Source organism: Phalacrocorax aristotelis, chromosome 8 (genome assembly GCF_949628215.1).
Source record: "Phalacrocorax aristotelis chromosome 8, bGulAri2.1, whole genome shotgun sequence".
In the NCBI taxonomy this organism is placed as follows: domain Eukaryota; kingdom Metazoa; phylum Chordata; class Aves; order Suliformes; family Phalacrocoracidae; genus Phalacrocorax; species Phalacrocorax aristotelis.
Window position 1 is genome coordinate 2,836,922 of NC_134283.1, and position 23,887 is coordinate 2,860,808.

Sequence of the window (23,887 nt, forward strand, 5' to 3'; positions counted from 1 at the left end):
CAGCAGAAACCTTAAATCAAATGCAGCTAAGTACAATTGCAAAGCTGCAGGCATAGGCCTGAGAGAGCATTAAGCAGCATTATTATGGCTCGGTGTACTGCCGGTAGTGACATTACCGCAACTTAAAATGTTTGGGACCAGAACTGCAGAATCTATTTTCTTCTGTGGGTTTTGCCCAGGCTGCATTTCCATTTTTCTGAAGAAAATACCTGTTTGGCTCAAACAACCTTCTGCGCTTTGCTGTTCAGCTCTCCGGGGCTTTTCTTGCCTTCCTGCTCCCCATTGTGTGTCAAACGCGGACGGATGCTTCGCCCTCACTGCAGCATCCTGAAGGAGCATCCATGCTGAGTCCAAACATTTTCCTTTACGCGTCCTCGCTGCCAGGTTGTCTTTATTCACTTCCTTTTTCTTTTTTTTTTTTCTCCAGTTTCCCTTTCTGAAGTTGAATGACACTGTGCTAGTTTGTAGTCCAACTCCTCCTGAGACTGTTGAGCTTAATTATATTTTTCTCACTGTTGGTGAATGGCTCGGCTATAATTATTCCTGGAAGTGCATTACTTAGGACTAACCTGAGAACAGCATCCTCTCCAGGGTGCTAGGGCATCGGCGGCTCCGGGGAGCTGTTATTTAAGGTGCTGAACTACGGGGCCCCATGAACCTTGTGTTGGAGAGGAGCTGCCTGTCCCTGGGACTCATATCCCTAGCACTGGTAACAGCCCTTCCTCTCATCAGTAGTCCAGCCATTAATTAAAAAACCTTGAACTGTGGTAGGAGAAGGAAATCCTGGAGAGAATTAGGGTCTGTCTGCCTTGCTTTAAAACTGCCGTCATCCGTCGCGGAGACCTGGAGTCAGTCCCGAGCTCCCCCCGACGATCCTCGTGCATCTGTCCTCCATGTCCAGCGCTGTGCCGAAAGCCAAGGGGTGAGGATGAGCTTTGTGGCCCACCTCTCTTGCCTGGATATTATATTTTAGTTGCCCACAACACACCAGCGCCTATGGACAATTCGCCTTAGGTAGCAACGTTATCACTAATGAGGTGGGAGCCAGTGCATCCTTTACTCTTCCAGGGTAGCAGCAGAAAGACCGATGACTCTTGGCTCATATGAGAGGGGAACGGAGCACCCCAGAGCACAAAGGAGACACCCTGCACCTTCATTTTAAGGGCTCCCTCCCTGGCTACCTCTGAAAACCGACCGTTGATATCAACAGTAGTTTTTCAGGCCTGATTCAGAGCCCTTCTCACCCATTGACTTTACACAAATTATTTCAGCGAATGGGAGATATAAGAGGAGAGAAAGTGTTATTTCATTTTAATCGCATCAAAGAAAATTTAGGAGAATCATCCACTGCACCTAAAAACTGTTCCTTAAATGAGCTTACTTTTCTGTGTCAGAGATAGAATTGTGCTCTGTTCAGGCTAAAACAACGTTAAGAATCCAATTTACTTGTCTTCAGTACACTATGTTTTTAGCCTACTTTCCTCAGGAAATGGGGCTTACTTATGTGATTGTGCTGTTTATATATCTATATGCCATCACTCCCACACTAATAACTTTTGAACGTGTTGGCCAATTCCAACCAAATCTGACAGAGCGGTAGAGTTTTCAAAAATACTGAATTCTTACAAATTTAATGAAATACGTGGGTGGGCACATATTTTCCCCCACCAAGGGAAAGGCTGCAGAGTGAACTCAGCCATATTATTAGACAGAAGAGAATACACACACTCTCTCACACACACACACACACGCAGCCACACACCAGCACTGTTATAAAATCCCCGGGTGCTGGTAAGCCAGAGCTTATGTTGGTATTAGATGGGGAATATTGCACCCCTGAGCCCCAAAGCCTCCAAAATGAGCATCAGGATTCCTCCGCCAATGCACCCACTGCCTATTTTGTGCATTTCTCCCCGTTTGGACGATGCAGTTTGGTGTGGGCAATGCAGGGGAGTGTTTATTCCTTCAGAAGCTTTAAAATTAATCAGACTAATTACATGAAAGCCTTTCTAGCTGGTTCTAGGTTTGTAAAACCTTGCTCTCTTCCGGTTCTGCAGGCTGGGACGCACCCGAGGAGAGACCGTGCAAAAACCCTCGCGAAGGGGAAGAGTTCAAGCTAAAGGGTCGTGGGGTTCAGACAAACCAGCTCTCCCTGCCTGCATTTCAAAGCCCTTGGGCCTCTCCTGCGTGCAGCCGAATTGCAAACCCAAGACACCATCCAAGGCTTGGGGTTAAGCCTGTATGCCCGCCTAAACCCACCCGCCCTGCGTCTCCAGCAAAGCCTAAATCCTGCAATCTCGCCCAGGCATAGCCGAATGATTTGGCTCTTTTTTGATAGGTTTTGGGGTCTCAACATAAACCATTAACACAGGCAGCAAAACCTCCTGGGACGGATGTCGTTCGCGGTTGGTAACCCAGCACTAATGCACAGGGCGCGTCACGCTGGAGTCTGTCTGTCCCCGGCTCGCGCAGCGAGAGGTGGGCGGCGCAGCCGATCGATAAAGGGCTTTTCAACACACCAGCAGCCCTTGTGCACCGGAGGCGACAGCTGTGCCATAAAAAGAGCAAAGCCCTGGGCTCCCGGCGCTGGCTTTCCTCCCCATGTGTCTAGTCAAGAACAGACTAGTTAAGACCGAGCACAAACGGCGGAGGGAGCCAGGCTGTGGGATGGAGCTGTCAGGTTGCTCACGGAGCATTTTCTGGTGGCACCAGGGTCAGTCTCTGATGGAGTAACCTCGAAGCCATGCACTCCCATTCATTTATTTCTTTGCATCTTCACTGATGATTAAAGGGGTCCTCTGGGTAGTCCCCAAATCCCACAGCTTTTCTCCTCCTCCATGCACACGCGTGGTCACGGGCTGCATCCTCCCTCCCAGCACTGCTGCTGCTCTCCGCAGAGCTCAGGACCGCATTACTCGGGCCGGTACAGGGGAGGAAGGCATTCATGTCCTGGCATTGTTATCTAATTTGATTGTTTTCCTTCTCTGTCATAATTAGAAGATGGAACATTCTATTCCAGGAGTTCATTAAAGTATTTCCAACATGGGGGTCATATCTCTTCCAACTCCAGCTCTCATGGATTTCTACGACAATTACTGCCTGGGGACAGAGGTTGCTCAGGTTCTCAGACGCGGCATCCCAAGGCAGACTAAAGCTCCCCATTTCCAGGATTCAGGCCTTTGTATGGAGGCATTCACATCCCCAGATCACAGGGAAAGATCTGGTCTTTCTGCTGCTCTGCAGTCTGTTTCCTACCTGGCAATCTAGTGGGAACTTTTTTTTTTCAAAGCTTTGACAACAATTTGGTACAACATCAGCTCGAAAACATCATCAAGCTCAAATATGCTCCCAAAGCAGGCCTGGGAGTCTCATTCACATTGCAGATAAGTCATCGGCAGACATTCTGATCAAGATTTCAGATATGACTCTGCATACAAAAGATCCAGACCCAACAATTAATCCAGCACAGGCGACTGAGGAGGTACCTGGGTTTTTCCCCTAAGTCCTTTTCCCCCAGCCTGGCTGCTATATGTAGCACTTGCTCAGAAACCAGAAAGGAATGACCATGCTCCATTAAACCAACCCTAAAAAATAATAATAAGAGTTCTGAATTCGGCGGAGGAGCCTTTCCTCCTCAGCTCACCTCTTCTCTGGGACCTCGCTGGCAAGTCACAAAACTCCAAGCGCGTTTTGGGGACCAGCTAGAAGGTGCTTGAGTTGGCCCTGCTTTAAGCTGGGAGTTGGACCCCATTTCAACCTGAATTAGACACAGCCCCTTTCCCCCTCTCTCCTGCTGGTTTTCAGCCAGATCAGGTCCCTGCTCTGAATCACTGAGCAGTTCCATGATGGCTACATCCAGCCCAGGGAGTGGGGACTTCCTGAGGCTTGTAGGGATTATTTGGGCACTCAGATGTGCTGCTTTCTAGCAGAGCCTCAGGCAGGGCAAACCATCCCCAAGCATCGGCTGCAGCCAGCAATTTGACTGCTTTTCCACTCAAAACCTCTTTTGGGAACAGAAATAGCTGGGAATCCTCCCAGCACAGGCTGGGATGGTTCCTCTTGGCTATAAGTCAGACAGAGGATACAGGCAAACAGCATCTCAGGAGCTCTTCTGCTAAGGGTATCATCATGCTTATTAAAGAGGCTAGGAAGAAACAGGGTAAATAACCCAGTACCTCCTAACTGACAGCTATCAGCCTGCGAGCCCCACACCGTGACCCACAAGTGCAGTCCCACCACAGTACAACCACCCCCTGCACAGGCTGCAGTGAACGCACTGCTCTGGGTGACCCTGCACGGCCTCGGCGGCTGGTTCGGGAAGGTCACGCATCCCCAGCTCGCTCACAGTCAGCAGAGGGACAATTCAGCTTGGATCCACCCCATTTTGAACACCACCCATGAGGCTTTGGGCAAGCCCAGCGGCTTGGCTTTCCAGGACACTGCCCACTCCGGCTTTGGGGTCCAGATAGCACCGACTGTTGCCCGCGCTGGCAGACGCCCGCTGCCACGCTTGCCTGCCTCCCTAAAATACCACCCCTCAAGCACCTACTACTGCAAAAAGTCCCATCCCACTTCTCCCATCAAACCGCGGCCATCGGGGTGGGACCCCGGCTGAGATGCCGCATCGGGACGGGGACCACCTTACCTGGATGCCGCGATCTCCGCTTTCTGCTTGGCGATGGTGGCCGCCCGCTCGGCCGCCTCGACGGCCCGATCCACCTTCTCGCGGATCTTGCTGGCCCGCAGCGGGATGAGGTTCTTCCTCTTGCCGCTGACCAGGATGTTCTGCTTGTACTTGCCCTCCTCCTTGGTGCCGTCGGGGAAGGTCATGCAGCCATAGCCGTGGCGCTTGTTGTTGGCCCATTCTCCCTCATATTTCAGCCCGTCCGAGCGCTGGCTCACCCCGAAACCCGACCGCTTGTCGTTCTTCCACTCGCCGACGTAGATCTCAGTGGTGGTGGCGTCGATGTCGTCTTCGATGACGGAGAGCTCGGCTTCACCCTCGCCCAGGCTGATGGTGGAGTTGATGTCGCTGGCGGTGGAGCTGACCGTGCTCATCCCGGCTTCGCTCCGGAAAGAGCTCTGCTTGCTCCGCTGGCTGGCCAAGGAGCTCTTGGACTCAGACTTACGGAGCTTGAGCCCGCTCAGCAGTGACCGCCGAAAGATGCCTTTCTTCTTGCTCTTGAGGATCTCGGCGTCGCTGTGGGCCATGAGGACGAAGCCACCCCGGGAGACGGCAGGGCTGCCCGCCACCGCCGGCGAGGAGTCGGGGTGCAGCGCCGTGCCGTTGGTATGCTCGCTGCGCAGGGAGTTGATGGACGTCCTCAGGGGTGACCTGATAACCGCAGCCATGCCGTAGGGAACGCTCTGCCGGACGCCGTAACCCTGGCGCATCCCTCCGACCCACTGGCCCTGGTACGTCCCTGGGAAGAGGAGACAAAAGCAAAGAGGGGTTTCATGGCATGGCACGCTGCGAACAACTAACGGCATCAAACTCTGCGAGCCCTTTGTTAGCAGGAGCAGCAAAGTGCAGCTCTGCATCCCAGTCCCATCTCCGTGACGAGGATTGCAATGTCACGTCGTGGGAGGAAAAAATAACATCTTGGTTGGATTGCAGGCATGCACTCCAGCTGCAGCGCGGAAATATTAGAAACCAGCCAAGGCATCACCGAGCGATGCTTCGAGGAACTGCCCCTTAGATCAACCCCTAATTTGAAAGGGAAGGGAGCGGGGAGACAGGGTAGGGGAATCCTTATCTGGGAGCAGACTCCGATCCCGTCCACGCTGCCAGCAGTGACCAAGGCGGATGGTATACTACAATGCATTTATTTATATGCATAGTGCCTTTCATCTGGCATGTAGCGGGAGTGGCTCTATAGAAATAAAGGCCTCACGGGAAGAGATCCATTTGGTTATTCCCCTCTTTGAACTCCTGCATTTGCACGGGCACTTACTGGAGTTGTTTAACTGGTCATTAGCGGGATGAAATGCACACAGGACCTCACCGCAGCACCGGGAATGGAGGCACAAGAAAGCCATCCAGCCTGGGATGCGCAACGGGAGCATAACGCCTGCCCTGTGTACCGAAACACACGGCCATAATCTGCCCGGGGTTTATAATCCCTTCCCCTCCCGGAGCTCGGCGATTGGCACGCATTCTCATTTTATCTCAGCCGGCTGAACTGCGGGGCTTGTTTTTATTCTTAGGCCGGCTTAATCTTTTTTGGGCTTGCTCAAGATGCAGTGATTCACTGCCCGCCTAAGCTCTTGTGGGGCGGATTGATGAGCCTGAGGACAGCTCCTCGCCTGGTACTGGTGCTACTGGGATGCTGCAGCCAGTCCCAGTCCCGGGCTGCCCTGCTGCCTCCCATCCCCAGCTGGTGATGCAAAGAGCAAGGTCCCGTGCCGGGACAGGCACAGGCAACACCTGGCAGCATCAGGGCCTCCCTTCGCTCCAGTCCCGCTCCCGCACACCAAAGGAGTCTTAAAATAGACTTGCTGAAATAGTGAACCTTGTGGGAATCAAACCGAAACGGCCCCGATAAAAACAGCCCAGATGATTACCGCGAGCTCGGTCTGAGAGAGGCTTTCCAGCCCCTCTCTGCACAAGATGCTCTTTGCGCTTAGCAATCAGGCTGCGACTCGTAGACATGAGCAACCCATCAGGTCCACCTGAGCCAGCTCTTCTGGCAGCAAAAATATCATTCCCCGAGACCTATCCACTTTGCTGCAGCGTTTTCCCTGTCAGCTTCTTCCAGCAGCCCAGCAGAAAGGATTATTAAAAGGGGCTGTGCTGTCCATCCCCATCTCCATCCCAGATAAATCCTGCTCTTGCTGCAAGGATCGATCCCAACCCTACAGCTATGCATCCTTCTGCTCCTTTTCACTCCCCATCCCAATCCTACCCCCAGGACTGCCTGAGGGGTTTCCACCGCCCGGTCCCCAGGGCTCAGCAGTAGCTCTGGAGATGGGTACGTGCTGGAGCATCTCATGCTGAGACAGGAACAGCTTACTGAGAGCATGGAACCAGCACCCAGGCACATTTTGGGATGCATTTTGGGGTGCATCAGCTATCTTATTTAATAGCCACCAGCACTTTGCACAAACCCCCCAGGGCTCGGGCATCCTTCCTGGTGCTCCGATGCAAGCAACCCCCCAAGGTGCTACATTATCTGGGTCTTGTACACCCCAAAAAAATGCCAGCTCCTAGCTGGGGGACCCCACGAAGACTACCTCAGAGAAACGACATGGAAAGGCAGGGCCAGACAGGCAGGATTTACTGCGGATTTATAGGATTAGCACCGTGGAGGGGGGAGAGCACTGGGATTATGGCAGGCACTGGCAGGGCAGGGCAAGGAGGTGGTGGCAGTGCTGGTGGGGAGAAGGATGTGGGACAACTGGCAAGATGGGCGGCGAACAGCTCAGTGGAGACATCGGACACCTCCTTTCATTGGGTTTGAGCAGTGAGGCTGGCTTGCCCCGCTGCAGCCCGCTTTGATGTCTCAAAGGACCAGCAACAACCATGCCGTGCACCCACGGCTCTCCCCATGCCCACTGGCACCCTGGAACGGTGCCTGTGGCAGGGGAGAGCCCACCAAGTCATTGGTCCATCCATTCCCTGTACACCTGGCACCACCTCGCTCCCCTTTCTGGCTCCTTCCCAGAGCATCTTGGCAGGACAGCCTACTGGGGGTGATGGGAAACAGCTGGTGAGAGGGATTTTCCCCAACGCCCCGAACACCCCTGCAAACAGAGCCCCTGAGATGGCTCAGGATGCCCTCGCACCGTGCTCAGTCTCCTGTTTCCTCTAGAGATGGATTCAAGGGTTTTCAGGGCAAGATGCCAGTGTGTGCAAGGGGACAGGGAGAAAAGATCCTGCATGAGATCTGCCAGAGCCTGCCCTGCCCAAGTCCTGGGCTCCTTTTCCCTTGGCTGAAGCACTTGACTCGGTCCCTGGCCCCAGGCAGGTCCCTTGACCTCCCTGTCTCCTAGCAAATCTGCAGCTGAACTAAAAACCGGATTAAACCGAAGCACCGTAAAGCAAGCACGGCCCTTTGCTGCAAACCAGAGGCAGCGGCAAAGAGCAGAACAAAGCACTCGGAGCAGGCGTGACAGCACATCTCAGCTGGAGCAGAGGCGGCAAATTGGTCACAGCAGGTTACAGCTGCAGCGAGTGCCTGTGTGTATCTCCAGTAAGGCAGAGGTGCCCGGGAAGCTGTCATCTTTGCATGGCCTTAAAACCCACTCCTGGGATTGCACAGCTGCCAGGAGCAATCACTGCATCTCCCTGGAAAGGTTGATCTTTCTAAGCAGAGGGGGCAAGGACTTGAGGAGCCACCCCATCCGCCTGGCCCGGCCTCCCATCATCATGGAGCAACTCCCAGCAGAGAGCAAAACCCGAACCCCAAGTCTGCTTTCGTGGGTGTCGTCGCTGTCCTGATGGCTTCCCTGCTGGAGGCAGCAGCACGGATTGCCTTTGGGGATTGCCTTGGAGGGCGCAGTCACCTCCGCTATGGCCACCAGACACCTGGCCACTGTCACGGCCACCAGCAGATCAAAGAGCTTCCTTCCAGGGAGCTGAGTTCATCTGTCCTTCCTCACCTGTCCTTCATCTGACTTCATTATGTTTTAAACCCCTAAATATCCCAGGATTTGGCCATGAATACTGGAAGGTCTCAGAGCCATCTGATCTGCATTGCTAAGCACTGTCACCTCCTCCCCTTCCACTGCTCAGCTTAACCTCTGCCCCCCTAACATTTGCAGATATATGCACAAAGCTTAATCTCACAAGGAGCCTGGAGACCCTTCCTCCCTGCAGGGGAAACAGGATTTCATGGTTTTCCCCTTTACGTGCCAGGATGGATTGGCTACAGCTGTTTCAGAGCCAGGGAGCCGAAAAGGGAGCATGCAATGGGAAGCCCGTGCAGTGGGGACAGTAGGATGGGGCTGGGTGTGACAGGACGAGCACGTCTGATGGAAAAGGTCCCCAGACTGATCTGCTGAGGTGCTGAACAGAGGTCCTGAAGGACTTCAGGTCAAATGCAGAGAGCTGAGCACCTCCCAGGGTCGGGGCAGAAGAGCAGACAGCCTCTTTAACTGTGCACAAGAGGGGGACGTGCCCCCGTTGGGATGGGAAGCAGGGAGCAAGCCAACACTACCGCAACGCTGGCCACAGGCTGATTGCATTGCCCAAGCTGGGCACTACGGAAAAAAGGCAAAGCTACCAGGATGGAGGAGAATTGCTGGGGAGGAAAATGGGCCAACCTCTTCCCCCTAGCCATGCAGGTCACTCTTATGGATGCCTCCAAGATGCCACAAATATCCATCCCCCTTCCGCGTGGCCCTTTTGCACTGCGCAAAAAGGACAAACAGCAGCCAAAAAAGTCTTGGACGCAGAAAGAAAATCCTCCTGAGCTAGGTAATTCGTGGCTTACTATGGTAATACAACCAAAGCAGCAACCATTTCTGGGTGGTAGCTCTTCCCTTACTATCAATATATGCAAAATGCTTCCCAAAGCATTAATTGCATGCGATTAATGGAGCGATTGCATCGGGGAAAATGCAGCATCCATTACGCGGTCAGGGCAGCACCGTGCAGGCAGCCGAGCTGTGCGGCCAGGGCTGGGGCTGGGTGCAAATAGCAGACAAGAGCAGATGCATGATAGGAGAGAACTGGACAGCCAAGCCAAGGAATCTCAGCCACCACCACGATCATGCTGAAAAGAGCCTGATTCTGCCCTGGGAATGGGAATTGTGCCATTTGTCATAATGGCAGCAAAATCAGAGCCCGAGGGAATACGCAGGTTGTGCTCTCGCTCGCTGCGGTTTTACCCTGGGGAAGATTTCTTGGCTCCTGGTGTAATTGCTCCAGCAGGATTTAGCCAAGATAAAGGTGATGCCAAGAAGGGTGGGGATGTGGCCGCGGGTGTGCACACGTACAGAGCAGAGAGAAGGAGGGGGCATAACCTGAGGCTGGGAGAAAATAACTGAAGTCATCCTGAAAGATGGGTCGGCGAGAATATTCCTCTTTTGGAAATACCAGATTAGAGGTGAGAAAGGAAACGGGCTCTCAAGGAAGATGAGGAAATTGATGATGGGATAGAACTATGGAGAAGAAATTGAGCCATGCGGTTGCTGGCCACTTTCACTTGTGTTCTTAAGCCCGGGGTGGGGTTTTTTTTTGGCTGGCTCCCCTTGGAGCAAGGCTGGGTTGTTTCCAAACAGCTTTTAAAACTCCTGCAGGAATTTCTATTGCCTTGAGGACCATGCAGAGCCCCATCCTTGGCTGGAGCCAGCCAAGCTGAAAGCAGAAAGCGGGAAGTCACTAGCCTCCAAAGCATCGTTCCTGATGCTTCCGCAGAAGATCATATGTTTTGAGAAATGACAAGTACCAAAAAGTAATCTAATTTGTTGCAGTTATTCAGCGCTTTCTCAGCGTTTGGCTCAGGAGGCTAAAATTCATTCTGGGAAGAGAGCAGAGAGTCTGCAGGGCTGCTCCTGTTGTCCCCACAATGCCAAAATCCCTGAAATCAGGGCTCGCCCTCGTTTGTACCTTGCAGAAACGGGGAGGCGAGCGGGACCCCGCGCGAAGCCGGTGGTGAGCTGGCTGGGCGCAGCCTCATCACCTCCACATTCCCTGCGGGAAACAGGGATAGTGCAGCTGCACTCAGCAATTCAGGTGGGTATTGGGAAGACTAACTAGCTCCTATTAGCAAAGTGCTCCAGGAGGATGGGAGGCATCACAGACACCAGGAAGAATGACGGGTTTCTGTTCATTTTCTCAGCTTTGCCCATGTTGGTTTTTTTTCCTGGGGAGCGGGGAAGGAGGGTACCCATCTCCAGCTCCAGCTCATCTCCCCGGGGTACAGCCGCTGCGGTGGGGCTTGCAGGGGTGCTCGTGGGCCCAGGACCGTGGAGGGAGCTGCTCGCTTTTGCAGACAGGGTCTTCACCACGGCTGGGAAGAGGCAACCAGCTCATGGCTTGCTCTTCCCACATGCAGCCCACCAGCCTGAAACCTTGAGCAAGAAGAAGAGTCTCTTCATTGATGCCATTTGCCTCCACACCAGGTGCCTTTTGCATGTAAGAATTAAATGGGGAGGGAAAGGAGACCTGAAACCTCTAGAAAAAAGCCTTTCTAGCCCAGATGGAGATGGCCTACAGCGCTGCACTCAGCAGGTGAAGGTGAGAGGTGCCACAGGGTGGAAAGCCCCTGGCTTTGCCACGGGCTGCCCCGAGCCGGGGGGCCGCCTGCCACCCACAGTCCTCTCCTGATTACGAGAGATGGCAAAGACCAGCAACGATGCCCAGGGGACGCCGGCTTTCAGACAAATAAGCAGCACCTTAGGGCATGCTAGAGCAATGGGTGGCTTTTGAACGATTCAGGGGGAAGCCCCAAGGGAGGATGATGGGCTGCTCCCAGCCCAGCAACATACATGAGGTTTCCCTTGGCTGAAGGTGGGATCATGCACTTGGATATAAACCTGGTCCATCTTCACCATGGCACTGGAAGGAGACAGGAGTCAGGATTTTTTTGGGTTGGAATAGCTGCATTTTCTTTCCTCCCTCCCCCTGTACCCAAGGATCTGGCATTTTGCAGGCTGCTGAGCCCTCTGGCTCCAGTCCAGGAACACCATTAAGTACGAGCTTTATGGACTGAAGGCTGCTCACAGGCTTTTCCCAAACCGAGATGGTTCTGTGTCCTGCAGGACGAAGCCCTTGGCAAGCACGTGGGGTGAAGCACATGGGGGGGGCTTGCACAGACCTGACCTGACTTGCTCCACTTCAGTTTCTCAAATGGAGACATTCAAGCGGTTTTCTAGGGTGTCGTAAAGCATTTCGAGGCCCGGGGTCACATACATATTATTATCACGACATGACCTTGGGAAAAGTCAAATGCTTAGAAAAATATTCCTTACCCCTCACTAATTCTGACTTAAAAAACAACAACCCACTAATAACCCACCACCATGGGTCAATTCAAGGTATTTCCAGGTTAGGTAAAATAATCAGCGACACGGGCGCAGCTACCCAGGTTTTCACAGAACATGGGAGCAGCAGGCTTCAAAGAGCAGGTTCCTCCGTAGCCTCTGTCCCATCCTTGAAGCGCAGCCAGATCCGCTTGTTACGGTGACCGTGTTTGGCAACGGCAGTGATCCAAACCTCCCAGCTCGCTTTCTCCACTCAGCAAAAATCGGGAGCGAGGTCTGAGTTGTCCAAAGTGCCCACCCACTTTTCCAAATCAAGCTGAAGTAATTAGACCTTGCAAATTGATAGTTTATCTTGCAAATGATCCTTCCTGGTATGCTCACCCCCGCTCTTGCCTCTGAACTCTGCAGCATATTAATTAAAGACGTCCGATGGCAATAATTAGGCCAGAATTATGACAGAAGGAGCAAGTTTTATAAGTATCACTTTCCAGCTATTCGATATCAGAAAGGCCCAGGGAGGATTCATGCAGAAATCACGTTTAGCATCCCACAAACTTCTATCCCAAAGAGAAGATGTCTGAGAGAAAAGAGAGGACTGGAGGATGCTAATTCAGCCTCAGTCCTGATGTTGATGTTGATGGGTACATCCTTGTTGGCCACCCCAGCTGATGTCCAGCAATCAGGGGGCCTCGCTGGTAAAAATGTGGCCCTCCCAAACCTGCTGACTGGATGTATGGGTCCTCCCGAGCATGCACACGGGTGCACGTTTGCTGCCAAGACATCCCAAGAGCCGTCCTTCCCGCACTATCCCTCCCAGCAGCAGGACAAGGCATTGCGCTGGGTGACTCGCATTCCCTGCCCCGTCCCCAGCTGCCGGTTGAAAAGCAGCAATCGCCCCCTGGATGCTCACCTAAATCCCACACTGGTGTGATACGGAGGTCCAAGACTTGCCACCTGCGTTGCCCACCATGAAAGGTGGGAATCAGTGATGGTGCGTGCGTGCAACGCTGCATGGATACAGCATCGGCAGCAAATTGCCTCCCCTCCCAGCCCTGCCAAGGCTCTCCATGCCTCTGACCATCAACAAGCCATGCTAAAAACACAGTCAGATGCTTCTGCTGTGGCTGCTAATTTGCCAAAAATACGCTCTGGTAACTGCTTACACAGGGGAAGAAATAAAGTATGGGTTTTTGAGTATGCAAATATAATCTGCAGGCACGAACACGTGATGGATGTTAGTCATATTGCTCAATGCGAGGCTGGATACATACATACACAACGGGCACAGGGAGGTCTAGGCATCCGTGGAGGAGAGAAGGGGAAGAGGGAAAGGACAAGGGAGAAGAGCAGAGCAGAGAGAAGAGAGAAGAGGACTGGAGCAGAGCGGTCATGGGCTGCTTTGCCTGTGTGCTGGGTAGCATTAAGTCTATTGCTGGGGCTCAACAAATACTAAATCATTACAAGGCTGCAGGTCATATCAGCGTGGATAGCTTGCATTTCTAAAAGCTAAATGGCAGGGACCCTCCATCTAAGGAAACAAACCAGGGGAGTTGTTGGGTTTGGATGATGTACCGATCACTTTACAACCAGGTAGGGATGGGTGCAGGGCTGGCCCTGCCTCGCTGGGCACCTCTGCAGCAGCAAGAGCTGGGGGCTGGAGAGAGGAGATGGATTTATACAGCCTCACACCACAGTCAGGGAATCTGCCTCCTCCTCTGTGGGTGCAAATAACAATGAAAAGTAACTCAGGCTGAAACACCACAGAACAGGGATTGTTCAACCGTTCCCCATCGAGAAAATCATCTGAAAGGCAGGTTCACATGTGGTGAGAATGCTCGTCGGGGGGATATGAGTCCCATCCAAAACATGGGGAGTCCTTTATACTCTTATTGCCATGATGCCTGCCCCAAAGATACTTGGCAGTCAGGAGAGCAGCAGAATGAAGCTGCTTCCTTCACTGGCAAACATTAATGTGCATCACGGTATTGCAAAGGCTGCTGATGTTTGCACTTATAGTTGGGAAACTGAGGCACAGAGCGAGACAAAGGACAAGCTCCTCCAAGAAAACGAGGTGTGTGCTCCTTCTGCTGCGGGCACGAAGTGGCTGTGCACAGCCTACAGCAAACCTATGGCAGGGCAGGTAACGGGGCAAAGCCCCAAAGCTGACGTCCTACCTCTGAAGATAACCCCAGCTGCAGGAATTAAGCCATTTTCCACAGGGACTGGCCGGCAATGAATACGCGCCCTTATAATGTTAAGGAGAAGACACTCCAGAAAAAATCACATATGGAATCTCAGTTTGGATAACATCTGCGAGAGGAGCACCCCCCTAGAGCCACGACTAAGTTTGGGCTCACCTGACAATGCCTTCCAAGGCATTTCAGCTACTTGCTTGGAAGGGGGAAAACTCAATTCGCTCTCCACCATGTGCAGGAAAATCCGAGTCTGTCCTGAGACTCCCCTCCCTCTTCTCCGTCATTGCTTCTGTATCTCCTGCTTCCCTCGAGCCTGTTTGTGTTCGTCGGTAATTGCCTTTTCCAGCCAGCATTTGGAGAAATGCTTCAAACCATTATAATGACAATCAAATCTCAGCATCGCTAATTCTGATGGGGCTCATAATGCGTCTCAGGCCGGTCGCGATTTTTCCTAAAGCACCAGGTCCTGGAGTCAGAGGAAATACAGCTTCCCAAAAGGGAAGAACCAAAGGAAGAAATTTCTAGTCTTCCTGGGAATGGGAAGCGCCAGGCCCGCCGGAGCCAGGGTAAGTCAGGGGAGCATCATCCCCTGGGGAAACAGGGCCCATAGTTTTGCCCAGGGCAGCTGAATCCCTGCAGATTCAGCCACTGACTGAGGCCAAAACTAGGATGAGGCTTTAACATGAGGGATGCGAAACACATTAACATATTGCTCAGCACCTTTATTAGGGCTAATGTGCTCCTCTCACAAAGCAGAGTGAAATCGGGCTAATGCTTAGTCCGTTAATCCTCCAGCGCTGTAATCCTCACCACAAACTCTGTGATCTCACCCCATTTCTCAGCAGAGCTCATGGGAGTAAAGCTAATTCTCCAGCACTCAGAAATGGCGCTGTGTGCTGGTGCCGGGTTTTGGGGGGCTGCATCCCTCGCGAGGTGTGGGAGATGCTCAGCCCCGCGGGATGAGGCTGAGCTCCCCACGGACTGTGGATACGGGGCTGCACCAGGAGCAGGGATGGCGTAGGGTGGGACGAGGCAAGAGCAGGATTTCTTTATTTCCTGTGAAATAAACAATCGGTCCCTTATTCAGTCCAGGGAGACACCTTGCAGACCCAAAGTGATGCCCTGAGCAGGAAATCATATCTTTATAGTGATCATCTTGGTGTGAATATCTGCAGACTTAGGGACCTTGCCCTGGCTGTTCACTCATTCATGAAAATTCATGATGCTGCGCTGTATGTTAAGAGTAAGTGGAACCTCTTCAGGGAATAATTTTGGGAAAGAAGTGGCTGTTCTAAGGGAATGCTTATGCATCGATCGCAATTTTTAAGGATTTTTGATTCAAAGGCCAGGATCTGTCTTTGAAAAGCCAATATCAAACCCCAAAATATAAACACTTGCGATTCAAGTGGTTTTTTTTCTCCAAGCTCCCCCTTTATGTTAACAAATACTTTAACTGTAAGTTAAACAGCTTATTGCAGGGGCAAAGCAGCATCAGGACTCTCCCGTAACTATTGCAAACTCCTGCAAAAAACCAATCCTTTCTTGGTCAGGACTTCAGGCAATGCCAAAGCCAGACCCCAAGCAGGCAAAAACTGCAAAATCTGACAAGACAGATGCTAAAGCACAGCGTTTCCCCCTGTAAGACCATCACCAGCCCCATCCTGCCCGGGTTCTGTATCTTCAAGTCATGCTTACATTAATATAGATCATCCATCTACATCAGCGTTACCTGACTCAAAGCATTCAAAATTAATCAGGTTCATTTTAAAACCAAGGCATTTTTAAACAGAAGGCATTTTTAGCTCTCGTCTGCTGGTTTCCAAGCCTGTAAGAATGACTTTCCTGCAATAGTCTGGGTGGAAACCTTGCTTCAAAAATGAAGCTGAAAATCTTGCAAAAATCACATGATTCCACAAGCTGGAGCTTCAAGGAAAAAAAATGCTCAGCTACAGGAGCAGATGTCACCCAACCACGAGGAGCCCCATGGGATATCAAATCACATGCAAATATCCTGAGATTTGCATTAAAAGCCATGAGAAACCCACCCCAGCATCCCCAGTGAAAGGATATTAAAATTGTGCTTCAGGAGTTAAGTCTCCTTCTATTCTGGGTCAGGGAGAGGCATGTGAGGGGTCAGCACGCCCCAAGGTTGGGGTCCTCCACCAGCCCCTGGAGCATCACGTGCCGGATAAAATACTGGAGAAGATGGAGTGAGGGTCTAAGCTCGTCTGGCAACTTCTATCTCATGTACTTTTCCCTGAGGTCAAAATCCTTCTTCCTCTGTCCTGAGCTGTACCTGAAACTAAGCAGCGTGTTCCAGTGAGATAAGTAATTACCATGAGTTCATATCATTTATTTTTAATGATGCTGGTCAGAATCTTCATTAAGTATTTTGATTCATTTTTCTATGTTCGGCGGGTCCTCATGTTTCAGTCATTGCTCTCCTATAACCACTGTAAGCATCTTTTCTACTAAATCTAGATAGCAAGACACTTCATAAACACAGTTCATACCTTGCTTTTTTTTATTAGCAGGGTCTTAAGGGGGTCACTAGGACCAGCTCGGGCTGTGCCTGGATTCTGCAGGAACCGGGAGGCTCGGGGATCAGGGCGCGTTTGTATTTGCTTGTTTCCACCCACTATTTAAAACGCATCAACAATTCCTTCCTGGCAGCAAAATAAGACGAGAGCTGATACTTTTAAGGTAATTCTGACATCTGCGCTATGAATAGATCGCAAGGAAATTTGCCCTCCCTAGTTGGTTCCCTGCAGCTGTGGAGGAACCTGTGAAAAAGCCCGGTACGGAGTTAGGCAGGAGGCAGCCCCCGGTGATGCCGCTGCCCGTAGCGGCACCAGCCGGTGGTCGTTCATCCAAACCCACCTCTCGGCTCTGGTGAGGGGGCTGCGGCCCCTTCCCGATAGGCAGGTCCCCTGTGGCATCCCCGGTCCATTCCCCTGGAGCAACCCTTTACACCGGCAAGGGGCCTCCTTTTGCAAAATATTTCATGTTTTTCATCTCCTCAACCACCTCAAAGCCGTTTGGTTGGTAGCACCGGCTAAGAGAGCGGCTGGAGGTGTCACCGGTGCCACTGCAGAGGTGGGGAAAGTGGGGCACGGAGCCGCCAGGGCTCCTGCCCGGGCAGGACAAGCTGTGAGAGAGCCCACGCCGACAGCTCCCACCGCACCGCTTCCCTCTCCCCATTGCTTGCAAAGCACGAAAATTTCCCAACCCGGGCCAAGAAAACCCACTTGCCTACTCACACGGTGCTAACAATGAAAACACTAATTATATTTCACTCACCTATCAAAGGGATGATTCATTTAGGTGAGTGGGCACGGAGGATTACACAAGATGAACACCGCGATGCGACTGCCCGGCCGTTTCGGGGTAGCCCTCCTGAGAAACAAGGCCGTGTGGAGCACGTGGGCACCCGGGATGGGGCGCGGGGGTGGCAGCAGGACGGAGCCGGCACGGTCCTGATGCACCGCGGGCCGTTCCCCGAGGGCTGGCCGGGCACTGGGGACCCGAGGGATGGGCTAGTCCCTGCCCGGTCTTGGATCCCAAATGCTCAGCTGGGGACAGGTGGAGGGAGGAGAAAAACAGCTTTCGCAGGGATGGAAAGGGCAAAAGCAGATTTGGGGCTTTCTTCATCCACCCCATCTATTCCACCCCCACAGCCACGGTTTCAGCAGCAAAACCCAAACCCTATGCACATTCCCATGGCAAGCCTGCAGTTACAACTCAAACTATCCCCAGGGTACGATCACTGAGTATTTCCAAAGCATCCACGGAGTTACAGAAAGGCAGGAACCAGCTGAGATGTCTCCTGATCTCCAGACCTGCTCAGGAGAGGGTCTCCAGTGGGAGGAAATCCCCAACCCTCTGCTCCAGAGAGGTTCCACCAGCTCCCGCGGCTCCGGCTCACATCAGGGCTGATCCAGGCGGATGCAGCCCCTTTCACCTGAAGCGAGGGAGCAATCCTGCTCCCGCTCTGGAGCCGGCCTGAATCAGGCCCAGCAAACGAGCGGTGCAACTCCAGCACCCAACTGGAGCAATCCTCAGAAGCCTGGTTTATGTAATATCAGGGTGCTTCTGATTGGGGGCAGGAGGTGGCAGGGGGTTTTGGCAGAAAGATAAGGACATGTCAGCAGTATCGTGGTTTGGGGGGCTCCGAGGGAGTGCACGCATGCAGGGGAAAGCCAGGACAGTGCAGGTGTGTGCCTCAGGTGCAGGACTGGGTTGGCCACGCCGTGGTGCCAGGGAGATTTGGCAAAGTGTGGGCTCCTGGGGGAACAGCGAGGCTGTATTTGCTTATCTGGGCTCTGTGCAATAGGTTTGCATCGACGGACACGTACCCGCACGGCTCAGGGAACGCGGTTTGCGTTCATCCGGCGCGTGCATGGGTCGGAGAGCGCTGGCGCCGGGCTGGGGGCAGACCACGTGCGTGTGGGTATGCGAGCGGAGGGGCGAAGCGGCGTCTCGGCGTGGGGAGGAGAGGCGTGTGTGCATGGCGATGAGTGTGTCCGCGTGGGAGGTGCGAGATCTGCAAGCTGCATGTGGGGGAAGCGTGCATGCGTGTGAGCGTGGCAGGCATGAGCACCTGGCGTGGGGGGCGACGGTACCCGGGGCGGCGAGCAGAGCCAGGACGGCTGCCGGGGTGGGGTGGGGGTGGCATCATGGCTCAGGCCACCGCATGCCACACCCTACGTCCAAGCCCAACACATCAACACACGTGCATCGGTCATGCAAAATATCGCTCCCCAAGATAGAGCTGGCAACGGTTGGTGGAGTGTCGAGGTTTGCCCTTACACACTGTTGTGCAAGGAAATGGTAAAATTGGAGTGAAACCCATGAATTCTGGGGCATCTCGCTTCCTGAGCCTCGCTGCGCATTTAGGGACCCATCCCCTAGCCCTGGTTGATGTGCTAAAAAAAAATATGCAAGGGATGAATATTTATCTGTGGGTGGCAAGTGACAGATGCTGGGGCGAGGATTCTAGGATACTTCAGTTTGATGAAGGTAATAACTTGAATAGATTAATGAGAAACATCCTTCCCAACAGTTGCCTCCCCGGCGCAATAGCTACGCAGCCACTCTTCCAGCAGAGCTCCTGCACACACCAGCTCCTTGTATCCAAACACACAAAGTTCATTAAGGTTCGGGGTCCAAAAGGCTGGAGATGCTCAACTTTGGTGGTTTCCACCCAGAACGGAGACAGGCAACTGGGAAAGGGCCACGGCCTCTGGGTGCTTGCAACTGAGTTGGAGAATGTGCAATTTCAGCTGGGTTCAGTCACTCCGTGGCAAGTGCCCAACCGAAATGGGGGGAAAGCTGGTGTGGCGGAGCCCGGTCGGGGTGTGCGTGGCCCGTCCCTGCTCCCGGCAGCAGGATGGGCTTGGCCACAGGTACCATCGCTCCGCATTCCCCCAGCACGGCCGCCCCCTCCTCCTAGGATGGTTTGCAGAGTCCCTGGAGGGGGGAAGCATTTTGCTACAGACCCTGCCCTTTTCTCCCACTGATCCTCTTAACCCCCTCCTAAAATGATAAACATGCAGTATAGCTTTTTGGTTCCCAAACACCAAGAAGCCAGGCTGGCCTGACAAGATGGAAGGAAAAGCTCTTTGCTTCTGGTAGGTTCTCAGAAACGGTGAAGCTGCTGGTAAGCCACCCCAATTTGGAGATGCTCCCCAGGTTTCCCAAAGAGCTGCCGTGCTGCAGCTGACGGGGAGCGTGCCAGGGTGGGGACACGTGCGTGCCTGGGGACAGGGCCAGCCCTCCAACACCCAGCCCTCGGAGACCTGTAGTTTGTCAAGACTTCTGTCTGCCTTCCTGCAAACCTCCCCGGCAGGGGCTGGGCGCCAGGAGGGGAGCAGGGCGACGGCACTCGCGCTGGGAGCACGCAGAAACCCTCCCCACAGCCCCTCCTGACCGCTTTGAACGTGGGAGACAGCGATTATTCTCTCACCAAGCTTTATTCTCAACTGAAGGACTGCTGGGATTTATCGATGGCTTGCAAACACACACTCGGCAGATTCCAGCTCAGACCCCCGGTATTATTCCAGGCAGTTGAAACAAAAGGTTGCAGCTATATTTTCCTTTAGAAGAAAGCTGCCAGCACAAAATTATCATTAAAAATCAAGAGATTGTTCCACCTCTCCCTTCAAGAGCAGACGCTGGCAACATTTAATCTTGCCTCCCTCCGTAATCACAAAGCAGCAAAACTGGGTTTTCTAGAGAAAGGTCTTGCAGCACCTTTCAGGAAGGCTGCGATAGACCTCACCGACGCTGTAATTTCCTTAATGTAGCAGTCCTGGAAAACGATAACGTCTTTAAAAAATAATAAAAAAATAAAAGCCTGCTTTAGATGGATGCGTTTGCCAGCAAAACAACGGGGCAGCGCTGGCGAATGCCCCCGGCTGCCGGCAGGTAGGCCTGCCTCGTATTATGGTGGCAATTTAGATGGAAGTAGCCACAAAACACAAGAGAGGATGATACAGCCACTTACAGCACAGCACCAGCTGTTTCTCCTAGTTCGGCCTTAAAGCTTGTTAGTCCAGCAATTTTTTTTTTTGATCGCTCCAATTGGGTTTTCTTGTTTTTTATTCAATCCCAGTTTCTCCTCAACATCTCGTTAAGCCGCGTTGACGGCAGAGAATAGCTCTGGTGATCCCTCTGAGCCCCTACGCTAAGCATTAAGCCGTAAACTAGGAGTGTAAGACTCTTGTCTGAATTAAAGTCTTTTGCCTGGTATTATGAAGTATGGGGCTGCGTTTGGAGGGGCTGCAGGGTGTGCAAAGACCCCAGCCCCTCGCTGGAAGCATTTGAAGCACCAGGGCTGCACCCATCTGCCCTGGCTCCCCACCCCCCCACGCCCTCACCTCCCCTCTGCCCCGGGGTTGCTTTGGTGCAAAATCCTACAGGTTCCAGTGGTGCAGAACTGCGAACCCCACGTGCAGCTTGGGTTGTTCTCCTGACGGCTTGGCCCACCCTGTCCTCCGACCCGCCCTGGGCGGGAGCTGGGCGTCCCCCCACCAGCGCAGAAGGCTCCTCTCCCCAAAAAGCCAGGTCGAGGAGAGGCGGGGGGGAGGACCCGGCGCCCAGAGACCCGCTGAACATATGGGGCTACCTGTGGCAAAGAACTGATGCCATACTGGGCTGGTTCCTTATCTCCTGCGAGGTACGAGCATCCCTCGCTCCAAGGTAGCAGGTTGCAAACTCACAGACTCCAGCTTAAAACCAGGGTCCCCGCTCAGAGGTTTGTACCCCCGCACCACCGCCCGCCCTGGCCGCGAAGGTATCAATGCAGCACCTACCTCCATCCGAGTAGGTCTCTGTCCCGTAGCCATCCTGTAATCCATTGCTCCAGGTGCCTTCGTACTTGGCCCCGTTTCCAGTGCATTCTCGGACCCCGTACCGTCCCTTAAATCCATGGGTCCACTCTCCTTTGTACACCCACTTCCCCTTGCTCTCCATGCCAATGCCATGGCGCTTGCCCTGCGCCCAGGTGCCCTGGTAAGTGTTGCCGCTGGGCCAAGTGTAGACCCCCAGCACCTCAAAGCCGTGACTCCAGGAGCCCGAATATTCACCTTGACCCTTCGGGCCAGTACAGATTCCGTGGCCATGAGCCTTTCCGTCCTCCCAGCCTCCACAGTACGACCCTCCATCGTCAAAATTAAACCTTCCCCCACTGGACATGCATGTAATTCGGTTTGCAAATCCCCCAAAAGGTGAAAAAAAAAAAAAATGCAGGAAATAAAATACGAGTGATGACTTGGGGAAAAAATTTTTTTAAAAAATTCAAATCGAATCAAACTCGATCGAAATCATGCACCAGATCCAGGGAGCTGCTTAAGCCAGTTTCTTGTGATTATTCATTCTCTGGGAGTATGTTCAGGATCAGTTCTCTCTTCCCCTGCTGTGGAAACAGTATCATTAAAAAAAAAAAAAAAAAAAAAATAGCAGCAAGAACAGCAGCAGCTATTGGGTTTTGGTGCAAACGACTCCACCTAAAAACCATCCAAGGCAGGGAACGGGGGTGGGGGGGGAAGGAGGGGAAAAAAAAAAAAAAAAAAAAGAAGAAGAAGAAGAAGAAAAAAAAAGAGGCCAAATGCCAAGAGAAGGAAAAAATAAAAGCGAGGCTGGGCTCCGCAGCCCGGCGCACCCCGAAAGGCTCAGAGCCCCCGCTGCGCCCCCCGGGTGGGGCTGCCCGGGCGGGCGGGCTGGCTCCGGCGCAGGGCCGGGGGGGGCGGCGGGAGCGGCGGCATGGCGGGGCGGCGCGGGGGCTCAGCAGCAATGCGGTGCTCCGCCGCCCTCCCGCCCGGCTCCCCCGGCCTCTCCCGCTCCGGCCCTGGCAACGCGCACGCACCCCGCGCCCTAAAAACCCGCCATCGCCTCCCTCACCCCCCTCCCCTTCTTCCTCCTCCTCCTCCTCCTCCTCCTCCCCACCGCCGCCACTCCGCCCCCAGCAAACCTCACTCCCGGGGGTACCCGCTCGCCTCGCCCGGCGGGTCCCGCATCTCGGCCGGAGGATGCTCGGAGCGAGGGCTGGATGCCGGGGTGAGGGGCTGGGGGGGCGTCGGAAAAGACGGGGGGCAGAGGGCCTCCGCTCACCCCACGGCCTCCCCCCTCCTTCCCGGCTCCCTACGGGGATAAATCCTGCTTATTAATGAGCAGGGATCCTGAGCTTTCTGCTCTGCCTCATCTCCCAGCTCCTGGCTCAGGGTGGATTTAAAGAGACAGGAACTGCGTCGCCTTCGCCTCCCTCCCCAGCAAGGCCGCAGCCCCCCACAGCCCCCCGCCACCTCGTCGCAGCTCCAGGATGCTCCCGGATTTTTATTTATTCCTTCACGCCTCCCCCGCCCCGCTCCCGCCGCTCTTCAATGCGACGAGGGGCGGCCGCCCCCCTACCAGGCCCGGGGGTCCCCATTTGCAGGTGGGTGGGTGGGTTGGGGGTGGGACACACACGATGAGAAAGGGCCAAACGCCTCGTTCAGCGCCGCCAACGCCAAGTCTCTGGGCAGACTTTGCTCCGTGCCGGGTCCAGCACACTGCAACTGCAACACATATTATTTATTCATGCAAAGGCCGCTCAGGGTTTATGGCAGCGGTCCGGGCTGTATCCCCTCCCGGCTGGGCCGCTGCGCACCTCGGTCCCCTCCCTTCGACACAGAGCACCTCATCGGGATCCTGCCTATCCATCGGGAAGGTGCAAACCAGCAGGAGGCCCTTGCCAGTCCTATCCGCAGATTAATTGTGTTTTGTTATTTTTTTCCTGGGATTGCTGAAGATGTGAAATCCTTCCCAGGCGGTAGGGACAGCTCGCTTCGTGCCTCCGGAGCACGCGGGGTCCTGGTCCGGCGACGCATCCCCTTGTTTCTAAGCGTGCCAGATATTTGCAGCAGCAGGGTGCTTGTGCGGGTCTGTGTGCAGGCAGGGCTATCTATATTTGTATTAATACACAAGTGCACTAATGCACAAGTATTAAAGGGGGAGCTCTGCTTAACTAAAATTAAAAAGATGCTCGCAAGTGCCTATAAAGCAAAATCTGGGCAATGCATGAAAACAAGGCTCCTCCAGAAAATCTCCGGCAGGACTGCCAGGCTCGCATTTGCATCCTGCCATCGCTGCCGGCGTTACTGGAGGGCTAGTTTTGAGCCAAGACTATCGGCTCGGATTCCAGACCCAGCTCAGCCAGGACTCCAAGGGAAAAAAAATGAGCTGTATAAGCCCTGGTGCTGGAAACCCACGGGATTCAGGCAGGTGCA

The 23,887-nt window shown here is 53.5% G+C and overlaps 1 protein-coding gene across 1 annotated transcript in view; it reads right to left on the reverse strand.

Annotated features, from left to right (window-relative positions):
* Positions 1–22,037, reverse strand: part of JPH3 (junctophilin 3) — a 57,941-nt gene extending 35,904 nt beyond the window's left edge. Inside the window, exons 1-2 of the mRNA XM_075101200.1 lie at positions 21,437–22,037; positions 4,646–5,423 (exon numbers count right to left, since the gene is read on the reverse strand). Coding sequence (XP_074957301.1) covers positions 4,646–5,423; positions 21,437–21,818 — 1,160 coding nt within the window. The 5' untranslated portion in view covers positions 21,819–22,037. The remainder of the gene's footprint in view (positions 1–4,645; positions 5,424–21,436) is intronic.
* Between the last annotated feature and the right edge of the window lie 1,850 nt (positions 22,038–23,887).